This window comes from Hypanus sabinus, chromosome 25 (genome assembly GCF_030144855.1).
Source record: "Hypanus sabinus isolate sHypSab1 chromosome 25, sHypSab1.hap1, whole genome shotgun sequence".
Classification (NCBI taxonomy): Eukaryota; Metazoa; Chordata; class Chondrichthyes; order Myliobatiformes; family Dasyatidae; genus Hypanus; species Hypanus sabinus.
The window spans coordinates 19,605,432-19,623,837 of NC_082730.1; the positions used below are offsets into that span (position 1 = coordinate 19,605,432).

General features: G+C 38.5%; 1 protein-coding gene across 2 annotated transcripts in view; it reads right to left on the reverse strand.

The window, feature by feature from the left end:
* Positions 1–248: 248 nt before the first annotated feature.
* Positions 249–18,406, reverse strand: part of dstyk (dual serine/threonine and tyrosine protein kinase) — a 75,112-nt gene continuing 56,954 nt past the window's right edge. For both annotated transcript variants that reach the window (XM_059950249.1, XM_059950250.1), the window contains exons 6-13: positions 17,088–17,264; positions 15,282–15,411; positions 14,522–14,678; positions 13,564–13,696; positions 10,254–10,367; positions 7,540–7,654; positions 5,797–5,931; positions 249–4,588 (exon numbers count right to left, since the gene is read on the reverse strand). In XM_059950249.1, coding sequence (XP_059806232.1) covers positions 4,425–4,588; positions 5,797–5,931; positions 7,540–7,654; positions 10,254–10,367; positions 13,564–13,696; positions 14,522–14,678; positions 15,282–15,411; positions 17,088–17,264 — 1,125 coding nt within the window. In that variant the 3' untranslated portion in view covers positions 249–4,424. The remainder of the gene's footprint in view (positions 4,589–5,796; positions 5,932–7,539; positions 7,655–10,253; positions 10,368–13,563; positions 13,697–14,521; positions 14,679–15,281; positions 15,412–17,087; positions 17,265–18,406) is intronic.

Below are 18,406 nucleotides of genomic sequence, written 5' to 3' on the forward strand. Positions count from 1 at the left end.
AGTGAAAAGCAGTGCCTTAATAAAAGCACAAAAAAAAACTTGTGCAAACCAATTAGAGGTAGCTGATGAAGAGGAGTTCCCAAACAGTTAGTATTTGGAGTAAACTAAAGTTTGAGCAATGAAGTGCCATCTTCACCTATCAAGAAGTTAACAAGAGATGACAAGTGCAATGGGTCTGGCTACTTCACATGTACACAAATGGAGTTAAGCAGATACACAAAAAATACAAAAGGAGACAAGTCTATAAATCAGACTAATAATTCCATCAACACTTTTAAGCTTTATTTTTGCCAAGAGCAACTTTAAATACTTGGACATGATCAGACATTTAGCCACTTGGAACAGGTCAACTTGTGGGAATAAGAAAATGACATTAAGTTTAAGTTCAGTTTGGAATAATTCCAAAGTTCAGAGTATTTTGGCTTACTTCTAGTTTCTCTAATTGGTGTGTTCTTGATTTTAGTGATCCTTGATCGCTGTGCATTCCACAGCACACAAGAGAAACAAGAACCTCCACATCCTTTTCCATATTTTTAAGATAACTTAGTTCACTCACTACTTTTGGAAAAAACAGCCACCTCTGCCTTCAATATTATTCAACTGACTATTCAACATATTATTTGAAACTAAGTAATGACACTCTCTTGGTTTTTTCCTTCACTTGCTTACTAAATTTAACAATAGCGGACAAAATTAAAGATCTGCACCAATCTGCTTTGCATCTTAAAAGTAGTTCAAGTGCACTATGACATCTTCATTCCAAAAGTGCTTACAGGTTAAGAAATCCATATAATACCCAGCTAAGGTACTGAAGTAGAGACAATTCCTTAATAAGTAATTGTGATTTCAGATTTGAACCACTGAAACCTCCCATCAAAAGATGCCAGACTGGGTATCTGGGTGAAGGTTCATGACTCCCTGGATAGAAATGTGATGCTGTTTGAAAAAGCAACTCTTTTTCCCTCTCACTTCATCATCAATGTCAATTATTTCTTTGTCTTTGACAATCCATTTCTGAAGCTTAATAAGTAATGCTGTTGCGTCTTTTTTGAAGTGCTGCTTCCAATATAACTTTCTACTTTGGGGAACCTTTCCTCTAATGTTCAATGACGGACAACAATTTTTCCTTTGACCTCAGATGCAACATACAAAGTGGGGTATTCTAAGCAGGGACATTAATGTAGTCACATTCCTATCTCACTTTAAATCATTGTTTTCCCAATCTGCTCATGACTTCCAAAGATAATTTTGTGTTATAGCTTTACATGTAGTAAGAATGTAGCTAAAACAGGCCTCAACTCAAGGAACATGCTTTAGGACAGGCGGAAGTAAATGATGTTTTTCACAGGCCTAATGCAGATTCAAATGTGGGTCTTAAAATTAAAGAACATCTTTGTTAAAAGTTCTGTGTAAGCTTGCACAAGCTTCATCTTCATTCAATGTAGGTGGTTTGATTTTTAATATTCTCAATTTCCGAACTAGAAATTTAAGTGTTCTTTTTTTACGGAAAATTGATTCGGCAAAAAAGAAAAACTTTCCCTCCCAATACAATCTCAAGGTAGATGTTAGGAATGTTAAGTTGATCTCTAAACAGTAGTGAAGTCCGTAAAATGTAGAAGATGGTTTTGAAATGTTAAGGTAGTGTCTGAACATTAAGTGTGTAAACAATTCATCACTCAATAATCACTGCGGAGCCCTTCCACGAATTATCCAGGGGGTTTAAATATTTTCCACAGACAATTAAAAGATTGAATTATTTTTCTATCTTGGAGTTACTGACTTTCATGAAGCTTTTCCTTGAAACTTAATGTTAAAGTAGGCTGATCTCCAGCCATCTTTCACCCAATTACCAAGCTTGCTTTACTGACATTACATTGGATTCTTGGTATTGAATTTCAACATTGAAGCACCTTTTACCACCCTTTGCAGTGTAGTGTTTATATGGTCTGGTGGTGTCCATTTACAGACTAATCAAGGTTCATCCATCTCATAGGTTTGAAATGTAAATGAACAGGTACAGGTTAGTGACTAATGTGTTTATTAATACTAATTTAACAATACTAAAATGAATTAGTACTAATTAACATTAGTCAATTAATACTTAATCGTATCCTAATATAATTTGAAAGGTACTTTCAGATCGGAAGCAAGAGAATTTCCTCCCTTCCCCCCACCACCCCCCCTACAAGGAATCTTGCTGTACAAAACTAAGTAGTTAATAAAAGATATTTTTCCACATGTATCCAAGTTGGTGTACTCCTTGGAACCCACTCAAGTTCCCAATGCAAGTGGCCATTTAAAATGTCTCTTTGGGAAGGTACAACATTAATACAAGCATCAGCATACCTATTCATCCCAAGTGTCACAATTCTCCCTTATATTAGTTAAATTAGTCCAGCGTTGACATTCCCTCCCTAAATGTTGTTCATTTGTCTACCAACCCCATCAGCCGATCCGTCACCCAACTGTTCAAAGTACAGAGTTGGAGTCGATAGCAAAACCAACCCTGAAATTAAAGACTTGCATTTTACATAGTCTGATCAATCCATACTGGTTAAAATTGTAAACTGCAAATGAACTCCAGCTCTTCATATGTAACTTATAGTGTTATCTCTGTCAAACAGATTCAAGATAGGTGGAGTGTTCAATACTCTCCTCCGTTCCGAAATGCAAAAGACAAAGCACTGAAGTAGGTTGGAGTGGGCAGTCATCGCAGATTTGCACAATAAATCAGAGTCTATATTCCCACAGTTTCCATCGCTCCAACAAGGCTAACCTACTTACGTATCTGTCCCACAATATCTGCATCCCCCCATGAGAAAATGTAACCAACATGTATTCATACTATATACATATCTTGTCTGTGTGAAAGTTGAAAATGACACTCTTGTGCTATGCAAAACACTGAACTAAATTTAAGACGTACAGTATACTTGGTTATATATGACCAAGTGAAAGACAAAAGACAAACTCAAAATGATAACAATTATCTTTTCAGTTAATGATGAAATTACACAACAGTTTAAAAGATATACATTTATAAAAAGGCCATACTAGACAACTTATTTCCTGGAAGTGAAAATAAACTTGACGCAGTCGCACAAAAAGGGTAGATCATGCGTCATATGCACTTTGTCAATATACAGTGGAGTGTAAAACACCGGTGTTGGTTCACCTAAACATTTTGAAAAGCCCAATCAAATACACTGGGAATGATGTTGATTCCCAGTTTGCTACAGACTGACATTTAGACAGAAAAGTTACAGAAATAAGTAACAACTTGGTGATCTTCAACTTGGTCCTACAATGCTAAAATAGAGCTATGTGCAATTGCAGAAAATGTAGTGTTTAATACTAGACAGTTCCAAGGTCATTCAGATCAGGAAGCCTTTTGAGGGATCACAGTTAAGGACAATAGCAACCTTGTTTCTGTCCTCCATCTCAGGACTGTTGATTTTAGATCAACAGCCAAACAATCCATAACACGGCTAACATTTAGAATTTAGACACCAACAGCACACTCAAAAGACAGACTACAGGCATAATTAAATCCGGTTTCAAACTTGAATTCCAAGCATTTTTCTTTCTATCAGAATACTTTTTAGGATTCATCGAACTGAACAATGACAGTGTGCAGCATGATAGTGTTTGTTAATGTTTTGAAAAGGATCTTAATACACAAAGATTTTAAAGCTTTAAAGTAGAAAAGCAGATGGTGGCCTTTTTTAAATATGGGACACCTTCCAGGCACTTGCATTCTAAAGCTCAATGGTATCACCATTTCACATACATATCAAATAGTGCAGCTCTGCATTAATTTTCCAATCTGCGTCATCAAACAAATAACTAAAGTGTAAAATTAGTGCAAGGTGACACTATTTGTGGAGAGAGAACAAGTGCCAACAAAAATTATTTGGAATTAAAACAAAACAAGGGAAAGGACCAAAAGGTCAATGTTTAAAGTTATTTTTCCTCTCCTCCCTCAATATCAAGGAGCTGAACTGTTACTAGCGACTCTGATGCATGCTCATGAAGCAGTAGTTTGCATGGATTAGAGCAAGAGAGAAAAAGAGACAAATATGATGCACCTTCTATTTGTGGCAGAGATAACTCATAACCCCAAACAATGATTTGCTCAAAAATACTGTTGGGGTGAAAAAAAAAGCAAAAAGTCTCAAGTAGCTGTATTACTGTATCAGAAAGTCAAAAGAATAAAAACATCCAAGTTTTACTTTTGTGCTGCATAGCAGGTGGTAAAAAGTGATGCTGAACTAGTGTTAATACTGATACTGGTTTGTTGCAAAAAAAAAACCCCTGCCACAATGAACTGGGTTATCTTAACCCATCCCAGTCCCCCACACCCAACATTATGGGCATTTACTGCAAATCCACGCTGCCTTCAACAGTCACGTGGAGCCATTTTTTCACTGCTGCCCAGAAACGTTTCTGCAGAGCCTGTCCATGATGCTTTGCAGGATGGGTTGAACAATTCCTAATAGAGGCCTCTGTGAAGGGTCACCACTCCAACAAGCTTCCATCAGTTGCCAGCACTCCTCATCAAATGCAGGAAGCCGTTCTGGTCTTGCACCTGGGAGCACAGAATCATAAAAGGTTGCCACTTAGTCCAGGGTGTGTACAGACTCTTCTGAAGAACTTCTCAATTCTTTCCCATTACAAATTGCAAACCAGTTGCCCTAAAAATAGTTCTCTGGAAAGAGAAACAGTTAAAGTGGAGAGCCTGAAGCCTTTAGTGTACCCAAAAGACAAGTACAGGTAGTCCTTGAGTTATGGAGAGCTAACTTGCAGATTCAAACTTATGCAAATCCTCCCAAACTAAAACCAAAATGACGTTAAGGCTTGGCTACTGTCCATGCTATTGAAGGGATTAAAAAACAAGCAGAAACCGTGAAATGACAATGAACTTCATTTTCCCAAACCAGAAATTGGGTTATTTCTTTATCAATAACCCACAACAGTGGAAAGATGACATTAGTGGTGTGTATAAAGAGACCTGAGGATGCTGAAGTCCTACGCATTTGTTAGCCAAATTACCACAAAACAGAAGTATTACCAACCCACAAGAAAATAATTTGATATTTCTTTCTCAGATAAAAGAATCAAAAAAGTTTCACTGAAATTCCTAATTCAAACATCAGTCAAGGACTGGAATCAGATGCACTCAAGTGTGTGAAACTTGTAAGACAATTACAGAGGACATTTTAAAACAGAGGACATTAAAATGATTCAATTAATTATTAACGTTTTACTTCACACAAAATTTGTTGCCAATCTGGTGCCAAGATATTTTGTAATAGCTACACATCTTGGTTCTAGAAAATTATTCATATACGACTTGTGGAAATTTTGATTTACAGAGAGTCCTCAGCAATAGAACTGCTGCATAATTGGACACTGCCAGAATTTTTGATGTTAGACTTTCCACAAAGCCAAGGGCAGCAGAAAATGGAGGTGGGAATAAGAGTAGCACAACACTCCTGGTCACCCCATCTGCGTTTCATTTGAAAGGACTTCTTGATGCTCATTTTAAACTATGGCTTTCCTTCAATTTAGTATCCTGCTCTTTTGTGCTTTCCCCAAATTCCTGCAGCAACTGAAACCCCAGTTCTAGGATTCCTTGTACAAAGCTTCCCATCTCTTCCCCAGTGTTTATTTTAAGAGATTCCTTACATCCCTGCCAGCAAAACCATTGTTACATCCATGACAATAAGCACAAATGATCATTAAGGGAAGCTCTGATTCATTTGACTGTGACAGAAAGTTAAGAGTAATAATTACCTTTCTTCACATTGGTCCACAGCTGATCCTTACTTGAACATTTCTCAAATGCTTCTGGGAGTTTAATTGTCCCCGTGCAAAGATACCAGAAAAGGATGCCAAATGCATACACATCTACAGAATTATCATACTTTCCTGAAAGGGGAGCAGAATAGGAGGGAACAAAATTAAGCATATAATCTTAAGGCAAGAAGGTATGTTATTGCACAATTCTGTTACACAAATGGCACAATTGTTCAGTTAGCAGAGCTGCTGCCTCAACTCATTGGCCCAGGTTGAATCCTGACCTTGGCAACTGGTTGTGTAGAGTTCACACGTTTCACCCACCCCCACTGCTGGATAATGCTGATAATGGGTGCCTCCACATCGCAAAAGCATGCAGGCTGGTAGTTCAACTGGTTGCTAGTGTGTAAGCAAATAGTAATACTTGCAGTTGATGAGAAGGAGAATAAACACAAGATTAATACAGAACTAGTTTAAACTGTGGTTGATGGTCAGTATGTACCTGGTGGGCCAAAGACCACAAGACCATAACATATAGGAACAGAAGTAGACCATTCGGCCCATTGAGTCTGCTCTGCCATTCAATCATGGGCTGATCCAATTCTTCCTGTCATCCTCACTCCCCTTTCACCCCATACCTTTTGATGCTCTGGCTAATCAAGAACCTATTTATTTCTGCTTTAAACACATCCAACGACTTGACCTCCACAGCCGCTCGTGGCAACAAAATGCAGATTTACCATCCTCTGACTAAAGTAATTTCTCCACATCTCAGTTCTAATAGGATGTCCATCAATCCTGAAGTCGTGCCCTCTTGTCCTAGAATCCCCTACCATGGGAAATAACTCTGCCATATCTAATCTGTTCAGGCTTTTTAACATTTGGAATGTTTCTATGAGATCCCCCCTCATTCTCCTGAACTCCAGGGAATACAGCCCAAGAGCTGCCAGATGTTCCTCATATGGTAACCCTTTTCATTCCTGGAATCATTCTTGTGAATCTTCTCTGAACCCTTTCCAATGTCAGTATATTCTTTCTAAAATAAGGAGCCCAAAACTGCACACAATATTCCAAGTATGGTCTCACGAGTGCCTTATACAGCCTCAACATCAGTTCCCTATCTATGAGTACAATATAGAGCAAATATGCTTGTGGAGCTGAATGGCCTTTACCTGTTCTCTTCTTCAGCTTAACACCAACAAAAAAGTGAAGTAATTTGGAAGACTGCTTAGGTGCCCAGTCTACCTTTGACAATGAAAAAGCCTGATTCACGGTGAAGAGTCGCTTCGAGGGAGGCAGCTGTTAAACTCTATTCACACAAGCAGTGATACCAGGAAAAGGAAAGCACATTTTAAAACCACAACCCGAATTAAAGTGAAGGGTGAACATCAGTGATCAGCAACCTCTCAGCAGACCCTTGGCAGCTTCACAATGGACATGGACTGCTTCTTGCACATCACTTTTAAGCACATGGACCTTCCATGGTGGAAGAGCGTCAGCATCTCTCTCAAGATCCTGTGATCACCTAATGTTTAATAGACACTGGACAGCAAGAAAGAAAATCCTGAATGGCAACTTAGGGAAGTAGGAAATGCCAAAGGTCAGCAGCGATACAGATTTGAACCCATTTTTCCCAATAAGGCTTCCTATTACTACAGGCTACTAAGTGGCAGGAACCTACAAATCTCTTAAGTCAATTTCAATGATTACAGAAGACAATCCAGTGATAAAGCAACATACCCGAAAAGAGCTCAGGTGCCATGTGTATAGGGGTTCCCACAATGCTTCCAGACATCATTGCCTCAGGCTTGCAAAATCCCAGGTCTGTGATTTTGGCTCGATTCTGCTTATCCAACTTTGGGATTGCAAAAGGGAAACAAAAGACATTATGTTGAAAGCACCACCAAGAATAAGAAATGGTAAAACCTGATATCAAGCTGCTACATTGTCCAGTACTCAAACTAAATGATCAGTCCTTTGTCAATGTATTAAAAGCAATACTGGAAATCAGTATCCACAGGTAAAGGTACAGGATATCCACTACGCTAACTAAAATATACATATCTGGTGAATTTGGTGATTCTTATCCTGCCAGACAAGCAGAATTTTTTTTTTTTTTTATGAACTAGTTATTGTTAAGGAGCCAAGTCTACCTGTAATAGGAATTAAGAGTGTTTTGATAACTAGAAAGCCTCTTCATCTGCTTCACCGGTAAAGAATGGTTGAATTGAGTACAAGCTGTACGTAGTAACAGCATTTTAATATCCTCTGCTACCATCCACCCACATCATCGTGTCAATATTTTTTCTTGCAGGTGATATACTTCTACCACCAACATATGCTGAGTGCTCTTTATCAAGCCTAGTGATATTGTCTGCAGTCCAACTTAGTCCAACTATTTCTCAGGTTGCTGGAGTTCTGCCAAGAGATGGTCAAAGATAGTCTTGCACAAATGATGCAAATAAAGTGGCCAGTAGAGCATGAGCAAAGCTGTAAGCAATGCAGGATATTTTAACTAACCCACATACATTGTATATATATATATAAACAAACTAACCAATCTTCCTTGACAACATACAGACCCAGATATCTGCAGCTGCGATGCATTATCCGCAACCAAGGTGTTACACAAGGGTGTGCCTGTCCCCAAAAGCATTTGTTACAATCTTCACCACAGTGCTTGAAGGCTTTGCATTCTAATACGACAGGTATTTCAGACAATATTCAATAAGAAAAATTTAAAGCTCTGATGATTCGAGATCTAAAGCATATCTTAAAGTACAGGATTTATTCTAGGAGAACAGCTAACCATTTTTGTACATTCTGAAAAGTCCAATAATGGTTTGGAAAAAAGATGAGGAATTTGCTTAATGTCTTAAATTCTACAATGAAAATGCAATCGTTGACAGCATTGCATGAATCAGTCCATTATCTGCACTATTTGCATCTCACAAATACTTCTCAATCTGGGGATTGTACACTTTATACAGATTCTATATGAAAGAAAGCTGGGTTGGTTCTTCGTCTCCTGCCTCATTATAAATCTGATGTCATAGTTTAGCTCCCTCATTTTTTTGTCAAGAAAATCAAATGAAGTGCTTAGAGAGAAAACAACAAGATGTTCTTTTTTTAAACATTGTTTTGACACGTCCAAAATCCAAGTACACATGAAAGATTGTCATTCTGTCAGATGGATTTGCATCATTCCCTTTCAACTTTGCTGCTTTGCTTTATTGCATCTTACTATCTAAAACAAAGGCACACCAGGAACAGAACAATGGATCAATAGCAATTCCAAATTTAACTGAAACAGAAAGACCACTCTCCAAGATTACAAAGAAATATTAGCAATTTTGTTGTTCTTCTGCAAGCAATGAGGTAGACTAGTAAATATCTGAACATTCAGTTTCAACATATCAATATTTGGAATCAACAGTGAGATCACTTTTCACTTAATTTGACTCCTGAACACATTGGCAGCTTAAAAAAAATTCTACATGGTATGAGATCAAAATTACTTCTTTCATAGAATGTGTCCATTTTCACACATGCAGCAAATAAGGGGTTACCAATTTGGTGTTACGGATTTCTTTGGCCTAAAATGAGCTCATTCTTGGAGACAACACAAACATCTACATTCATTGTATTCCAAAGCGAGGCAAAATTAAACACCTGATCAGATTAAGTCAAAAAAATGAGGAAAAGTTTTCCGTAAATACAAGTTAAAATAAGAAAAAGGCCCAAGTCATACCCGAAGCCAGGATAAGACAAGGTTTTTTATTCCAACATAGATTGCATAGGGACTTTCAGAAAGGAATTGGATAAAAAACTTGAACATGGTGTTTTCACTCCATCTTTCCTTGCACTTACCACAAAAGGTACAGTATCTTGTCTGCATTCTTTGCCACAATGCTACTCAAGCAGACTTGGAATCAATTCATGAAGGACTATTAGTCCTGTTCCAAAAGATATGGGATGTCCCTGGGTAACAAATGGGTTCCATTTGCACAGATGTCCCAAAGTCAGAAAATAGACAAAAGAGAAATCACTCTATTATGGTTACCATACCTACCCTGTATTGTAATGAATGGTATCTAAACACAGACTGTTGAGAACAATTGCTAAAAGACAAACAAATCGAAAAGTGAAACTAGTTCTCCCATATAAAGGAACAAATGCATGCACATACATCAGACTTCTGAATTTAGTTAATGCGAGCTCACTTGTATGTAGGGTTGCCCATAAATTAGGTGTTTGTAACCTAGGTACAGTCTGTATATTTTGAATACTACAGGAAACAAATGCTGTAAGGAATAATCCAAGCAAAGTCTTTTTTCAGCAAACTGTAAATGATAATGCCCGACAATTAGTTTTTGACAGCAAATCTATCTAAACAGAAGTATTACATCACACTATGGCATCGGAGAAATTAAATGAGAACTTTCAGATCTTACCAAGACATTTTTCAATTTGATATCTCGATGCACAAGGCCTTGTCGGTGGAGAAACCTGATACCTTCCACAACATCAAGGGAAATCTGTAAACGTACTTCCAGCTTGAGACCAGCCTAGAAAAACCAGAAATCAGAAATTTTTAGCATCGTGTTTGCAAACATTATAATCTGGCTTTAAAACTTACCACCCAGTTCTGGAAAATAATAACACCTGACAAACCAAAAAATTCATTTCTTTCAGAAGGACATAGAACAATTCTGAAGTCTAAATCACTTTAAAAAAACCAAGTACAATGATTTGCAAGCCTTCACATCTATGTTCCACATTGAACATTCAAAACACCATAACATGTAGTAAATCTGAATCACAGTACTTCTGGAACTAAGCCACATACTCTAGATTGCAAATTCATTTCCTGAGAGAACTGGAAAAGTCCTCAAGAACTTTCCTAATTTCCACCTAAAATGCCTTTGCACATTTTTGAAGTTGACTAATAGCCAGCTGGATGCTCAAGTCAGTGCAATATTCTAAAATGTAAAAGGGAAAAAAAAATCACTGGGTCACTCCATTTATTCTATTTTATCTTAAAATTGGGTTAACTAAAAGATTACAGCCAAAAATCACCTGATTATATATCCAAGGGGAGAAAGTCTTTTTACCAGAATTATATCAAAAACTGGTATCAAGTAAGAACAGTTCAGCAAGCTGAAGCCATTTTTGAGTGACCCAGTACAAGAGAGTTTAATGGAGTAGACAACATGATACTTCATGAAAGCATTCAAGGATACTTTCACTGTTACAAGGCAAGAGTTGCCACTTGCTTCAAAAGGGCAACAATTGTACCAGTGCCTAAAAATAATAATGTGAGCTGCCTTAACAATCGTCATCCAGTAGCACACACATCTACGGTGATGAAATGCTTTGAGAGGTTGGTCATGACTAGATGGAACTCCTGTTTCAGCAAGGACCTGGACCCACTGCAATTTGCCTATTGCCACAATAGGTCAATAGCAGACATAATCTCAATGGCCCTTCACACAGCCTTAGACCACCTTGACAATACAAACAACCATGTTCATCAACTAATCAACTATAGCTCAGCATTTAATACCATCATTCCCACAATTATGATTGAGAAGTTACAGAACCTGGGCCTCTGTACCTCCCTCTGCAATTGGATCCAACTTCCTAACCAGAAAACAACAATCTGTGCAGATTGGTGATGATATCTCCTCCTCACTGATGATCAATACTGGTGCACCTCAGGGGTGTGTGCTTAGCCCACTGCTCTACTCTCTCTATACCCATGACTGTGTGACTAGGCATAGCTCAAACACGATCTATAAATTTGGTGATGATACAACCATTGTTGGTAGAATCTCAAGATGGAGATGAGGGCATACAGGAGCCAGATATACCAACTAGTGGCGTGGTGTCACAGCATCAACGTCAGTAAAACAAAAGAGCTGATTATGGACTTCAGGAAGGGCAAGACGAAGGAACACATACCAATCCTCATAGAGGGATCAGAAGAGGAGAAAGTGAACAGTTTCAAGTTCCTGGGTGTCAAGATCTCTGAGAACCTAACCTGGTCCTGACTTATCGATGCAAGATAGTGACTATACTTCATTAGGAGTTTGAAGAGATTTGATATTGTCAACAAAAACACCCTAAAGCTTCTATAAATGTACTGTGGAGAGCCTTCTGACAGGCTGCATCACTGTCTGGTATTTGGGGGGGGGGGGGGGGGGTACTGCAAAGGACAGAAAGAAACTGTAGGGGGCCATAAATTTAGTCAGCTCCATCTTGAGTACTACCCTACAAAGTACGCAGGACATCTTCAGAAGTGTTGTCTCAAATGTTGTCAAGTTATTGTCCATTATTAAGGACCGCTGGCACCCAGGGCATGACCTTTTTCCTCACTGTTACCATCAGGTAGGAGGTATAGAAGCCTGAAGGCACACATGAAGTGATTCAGGAACAGCTTCTTCCCTTTTGCCATCTGATTCCTAAATGGACATTGAACCCTTGAAAAACTACCTCATTTTTAAAAAATATATACTATTTCTGTTTTGCATAGATTTTAATCTATTCAATATACATATACTCTAATTGATTTTTTTCCCTTCTATATTATGTATTGCATTCAACTATTGCTAAGTTAACAAATTTCACGCCACATGCCAGTGACAATAAATCTGATCCTGATGCTTCTTTTGAGAAGACACTGTAATTAGAGTAATGAATTTACTGACATGTCGAATGAATTTAGGAGTGTTTTTTTTTAAAACACCAGTGTGATTATAAAATTGAAGTTGCTACAATAGGCGTGAAGGTGAATAATAGTTTGACATTTAAGCAGCTCAAAAAACATGACAGAATGCAACAGAAGTATATGTTAATGGAAGTAAATTATAGGACAGGCTTGGTGCACATGGAAATCAACATGTCTGGCGGAAGGGTTCAATTCATTTACATTCTACAGCGGATAGTTAAAACTGCCCTGCACATCACTGGCACTAACCTAACTGCCAACAAGGACATAAATACAGAAAGGTGTCAGAAAAGCACCAGTAACATCATGAAGAATCCCCTCCAAATAGCTTATGGACTGTCTGTCTCATTCCCCATCAGGCAGGAGGTTACACAGCATCCACACCAGGACCACCAGATTCGAAAACAGTTACTTTTCCCCAGCAGCAAGGATCATCAACACCTCCACCACTACTTTATTCCCTGTCAGTCACCTTATGCACAGCCTAGTATCACTTTATGGACATACAAGCCATGTATTTATATTTGTTTTTATTATTGCCATCTTCATATTGTTATTTTTGAGCTGCATCAGATCTGGAAATTATTTCATTCTCCTTTACACTTGAGTATTGCAAACAACATTAAACAGCCTTGAACGAACTTTAATAAATCAAGAAATTTAAGGGATTACTTCAAATTGGTGAACTGGATCATGGTCAAGGACTCAAGAGGACCTGAATGAATATGGCAGGATAGTCATGGAGTTCAAAAAGAAATGTGTAGACAAGTGAGTCTCCAAGAGTTAGTTGTCCCCAATCAGAAGCCCTAGATGAACAAAGATTAGCAATCTTCTGAGGATTAGAATGGATACGGGTTACCTGGAAGAGCCAAAAATTATTTTTTTGCATAATAACATCAAAAAAGTGGGAGAAAGGTGATTAAATGAATTAGTCACATTTTAAATGAATGGCAGGGCAACCAGAAGGAGGTGAAAGACCTCTATAGATTAAGGCAAAACCTTGGTGGATTAAGAGTCTGATTTCTCATGTTTACCTTCAGCCCAGCATAGAGATCTCTGTGTAGTCTCTCCATGATTAACAGGACAGCAATGCTGGAACCACCTCCATAACTGTAATCTATAACTGACCCATGAAGATCAACCAGTCGCTCGTGTCTAGGTAAGGATCTGTTAGATGGAGGAAAATAAAAATGTCTAAAACTATAAAATGGAAATATCAATACAAGAAATTCAAAATTCATGATCAATACAGCTTTCTTCTGAAAATGGAAACAGTAGCTCACATTCTCTTCATCTGCAACAAACAAATGAATGGTGATTGCCAAACTCACTTATTTCTCCATTTTGAAAACAAACCAAATGCTTAGATTGACATCCTGTGCTCATTCCGTGTACCTCCCATGATCTATCACAACTACTAACTGATTGTGTGTCTCTATCATGACCTGTCCTTAACATAGAAGTCAAGGATCTAGCCTTTCAAGCCTGTTCAGTCTGGTCAGATGATAATTCACAGCCAAATTTTGAGCTGCTAGGCACAGGCCTGGAACAAGAACGTTGCAGCATGAATAGGGCACCTTACCAGCAATTCAACAAAACTATGGGCAAAAAAAGTTACAGCCTAACAGCATCAACTTGAAAATGCTCAAGGCCCAAAACAAGCATTCCCTCTTGTGAAGGTCTCGCCACTGATTTCATTTAAAGTAATCACTCATCAGTTGTCCGTCATGAAAACATTTCCAAAAGGACAAAGTAGAACAGCCAAGAAAAATTCACCTCACATCAGGCCAGCACAAAATTTCACACTTTAAATGCAAATTAGAATTCTATTCTATTCAAAGGAGAAAAATGGCACTCTGCAGAATACCAAGAGTGGACAAGAAACCAAGCTTCTGTGGATCACCAAAGCCAGATGAAACTTTTCACACAGTTATGACTTTTAGTAATTCCTCAGTAATTTAATATTGATAGCAATCTCTACACATTTCATACCTTGTGTAGTGAAATTCTAGTGCAAGGTCATTCCAGTGCTTGTCATCTGGAGGTACAACAGACTTTAGAGCACAGGGAGAGTGACCAGCCCAAGTATCACAGAGGTATACTACTCCATACTGGCCACGGCCCAGCTCATGTCCCAGCTTAGGTTTACCTGTGTTACAGAAACAAGTAGCTTTAGATTATTCAAAGGCACACAAGTGAATCTGCAGATGCTGGAAATAAATAAAAACACAAAATGCTGGCAGAACTCAGCAGGCCAGACAGCATCTATGGGAGGAGGTAGTGACGACCCTTCAGGCCAAAACCCTTCCTGATGAAGGGTTTCGGCCTGAAACATCGTCACTACCTCCTCCCATAGATGCTGTCTGGCCTGCTGAGTTCTGCCAGCATTTTGTGTTTTTATTAGCTTTAGATTGTTCTTTGTTTTCTTACTTCAAGAATAAATCAGCAAATCTCTCAGAACAATGCACAAACTTAAAGGGTTGAGAGACCGCTTGCTTGAACATAGAACAGTACTGTAACAGGCCCTTCAGCTCATGATGCTCTACTAAATTCATCTAATGACACCTAAATAATCTCTATCTGTACATGTTCCATATCCTTCCATTTTCTGCCTATTCATGAGCCTCAAACACCTCTAAAATATTAACACCACCACCCCACAAAGCACATCTCACAAATGCAAGTACACAAAGCAGTATTCTGCACCCATTCAAGTAAAAATGAAAATTCTAGACTCAAAGAGCAGCCTTACCATGCAGCAGCATATCGCGGAGTGAACGACTTTCCAATGAAAGACGAGCTAGGCGTGGGGCATGGTCTTTCCGTACCTTTAGCCAGAGATCCTCTGTTCTTTCAAGTTTTCCTGAAAGGCCCGTTTCAAGCTGTAATGCAACAGCAGAGAAAACCAACCATTGGAAGATTCAGCAGGAGGACGATGCATTGAAAGCAAATTCAATAAATACCACATGGGATAGGTTATGCTGGAAGATGCAGCGATTTTGGGGAAGCAAAGTGTATTCCTGGACAGCTCATAAACATGGAAACAATGGAATGGAAACAAAAAGAATAATTTGCATCTGTGTTTTTTTGAAACACAGCCCTTTCAATTATTTCCATTTTCAAGACTGGAGCATAGCTAGTATATCTGAGTTCAAAAAGGGAAACAATTTCTTTTTAAGAAAAGCTTAGAAGTACAGGTTTCCCCCGCAATCCGAAGGTAGAGTGTTCCTATGAAACTGTTTGTAATCCAAAATGTCGTAAAGCGAAGAAGCAATTACCACTAATTAATATGGGAAAAATTTTTGAGTGTTCCCAGACCCAAAAAAAACCTACCAAATCAAAGCAAATAACACATAAAACCTAAAATAACACTAACATATAGTAAAAGCAGTAATGGTATGATAAATTTACACCCTATATAAAGTAGAAATATTGTAGGTACGGTGTAGTTTCACTTATCAAACTCAGGAAGGCAGTGAGCCAAAATCGATTTGGAGAAAAAAAAAATTGGCACATACACACATATGTATGCACATGCGTACGTGTGTACACGCATATGCACATACATGCACACGCAAACAACTGCCCGCACAAGGTTTCACAGTCATTGTAGTCTTTCTCAGGGTAAGCACACATATAAAACGGGCATCTTTTTTTCGTAAAAGCAAAAATCCTCTTTGGTTAGCGAAAACAGGTACTAATGTAAGTCTTTCGTAACAGCGAGCTGTCGTAAATCGAACGTTCGAAAGTGGGGGCCACCTGTACTGCCACCACAAACTCAAAGTGAAATGCTTATGTCCATGGGGAAAGAAAGTTAAACTCTGGCCAGTGAGACTTCCTCAGGATGCCTGAAACTTCCTTTGCATAAAACTTTGCCTGACCTTGAGTATACCTAACATTTTACTTTCACAGAATTTTAGCATATACACTATTTTACTCCACTAAACATACATAACTTTGCATGCTGCCAAGTCATGCAATTATCTATAATAGAAGAAACAAATTCTCCCCCACCAAATCAATATCACTGTCCTATTTCAAATAAATGGAGTCACAGCACATCTACTGGCAATCACTGGCACAAAACCAAGGGATTGAATGCAAATTGAATCCAGTTTCTGAGCTCAGAATGCCTGATTCACCACTGTAGTCAGTGGAGATTCCAATCATGGGGCAGAAGGTCAGAACTATCAGCAACCTTCTGCGCATTTCTGACAGGCGCTTGCAGAGCCTAAGCACGCAAAGTAATCTCTCCCTAATTGGCACAGCCCTTTTTGTGGGCACTTCAATAGACAATTAAGATCAACCACATTAATGCAGGTTAGTCAGGCTAGAGAAGTACTGCATATTGTCTTCACTCAAGGACACAACTGAACCAAACTTCTTTCCATATTTATTGTTACTAATAACTTTTTAATTCACATTTTAATAACAACTTTGGTGTGATTCAAATCCAAGTGGATGAATATTCTGGGCATTGTTAATTATATAGTTGCTTAATCATTCTCAAGCAAACCTGATAGGAGCATCACAATACAAATACTCAATGTAAACAAACCTGTCGTAGAGAGGCAGCAAATGCTTCATGTGAGCTATTGAGACGGGTGCGGAACTGACTACAAATGCTTTTTGCAAGTTTTGATGCACAAAGGCTCTCAATAGCATCCTGGGCAATTTTCCTTTTCCACTCAATGGTTACAGCTGGAGGATGTACCCAAGGCATCCTGTGAATTATCTGCAGAGCGGAAAAAGGAAGAAAGTAAGTCGCTCATGTCAAGCCTTCCATTAGTTTCCTTTAATCCACTATTCTTATGCAAATACTACTCTTCTTGGACAGTTTTAAGATTCCTAAGCCTCCCAAACATCCTGGGTTCATAGATCAGAACAGAACAGGCAATTACTTGATCATTCATACACACAATTCCCTCTTGGAAACACAAAATGCCCTCCCCCTGTTGCTACACTAAATGCAACACAACTCAAGGAAAATATATTGTCCAACATGCTAACTACCAGAAATCAAACAACGCTCTAAAGGTTATGAAATTCATATCGTTACGAGTCAGGGTATCTGCACAGTTCTTGATAGGTTAATTGAGCACAAGAGCACAATAAATGAAATTGCAAAACATTATGCACCATTTATAAACTAGCAGCCCAGATGAAATAACCTCTGGCAATCTCCATCGATTTTAAATTAATTTATTTAACTTTCTCTGTTGCAAAGTGATCCACTCCAGTTTCTAGACATGGGACATTTTGATCTATCATTCTCTTTCCTCAGCTGGTAATACAGAGACCTCGGCCAAAATGACCCTGCCAAACGCATACAGTGGAAACATCCCCACAAAACTAAAGCTCATAGCCATTACACATGCTCATCTTTCAGAAGAGAGACTGAACAGCACTCCTTATAAGTAATTTGGCCATTTGCTCAACAACACCTTGTGAATGTTGCTGATAAAGCCAGCAGTTGTTTCTCAACCTGAACTGAGTGGCTAGCTGTGCCATTTTCAGAGAATGGTGGAAAGCTTAGCACATCGTGGGTCTGGAGACTCAAACCAGATCGAGTATAGTCAACAAATTCCCTTCCCTAAAGACTTCACATGGGTTTTAAATCACGATCCAGTAACATTGTGACCACAGTGATGTTCTATTGTACATTTAATTACTCAGATGAAAATTCCACAGCTACTCTGATGAGACTCTATGCATATAGAAACATAGAAAACCTACAGCACAATACAAGCCCTTCAGCCCACAAGGCTGTGCCGAACATGCCCTTACCTTAGAACTACCTAGGCTTACTTATAGCCCTCTATTTTTCTAAGCTCCATGTACCTATCCAGGAGTCTCTTAGAAGACCCTATTATTTCT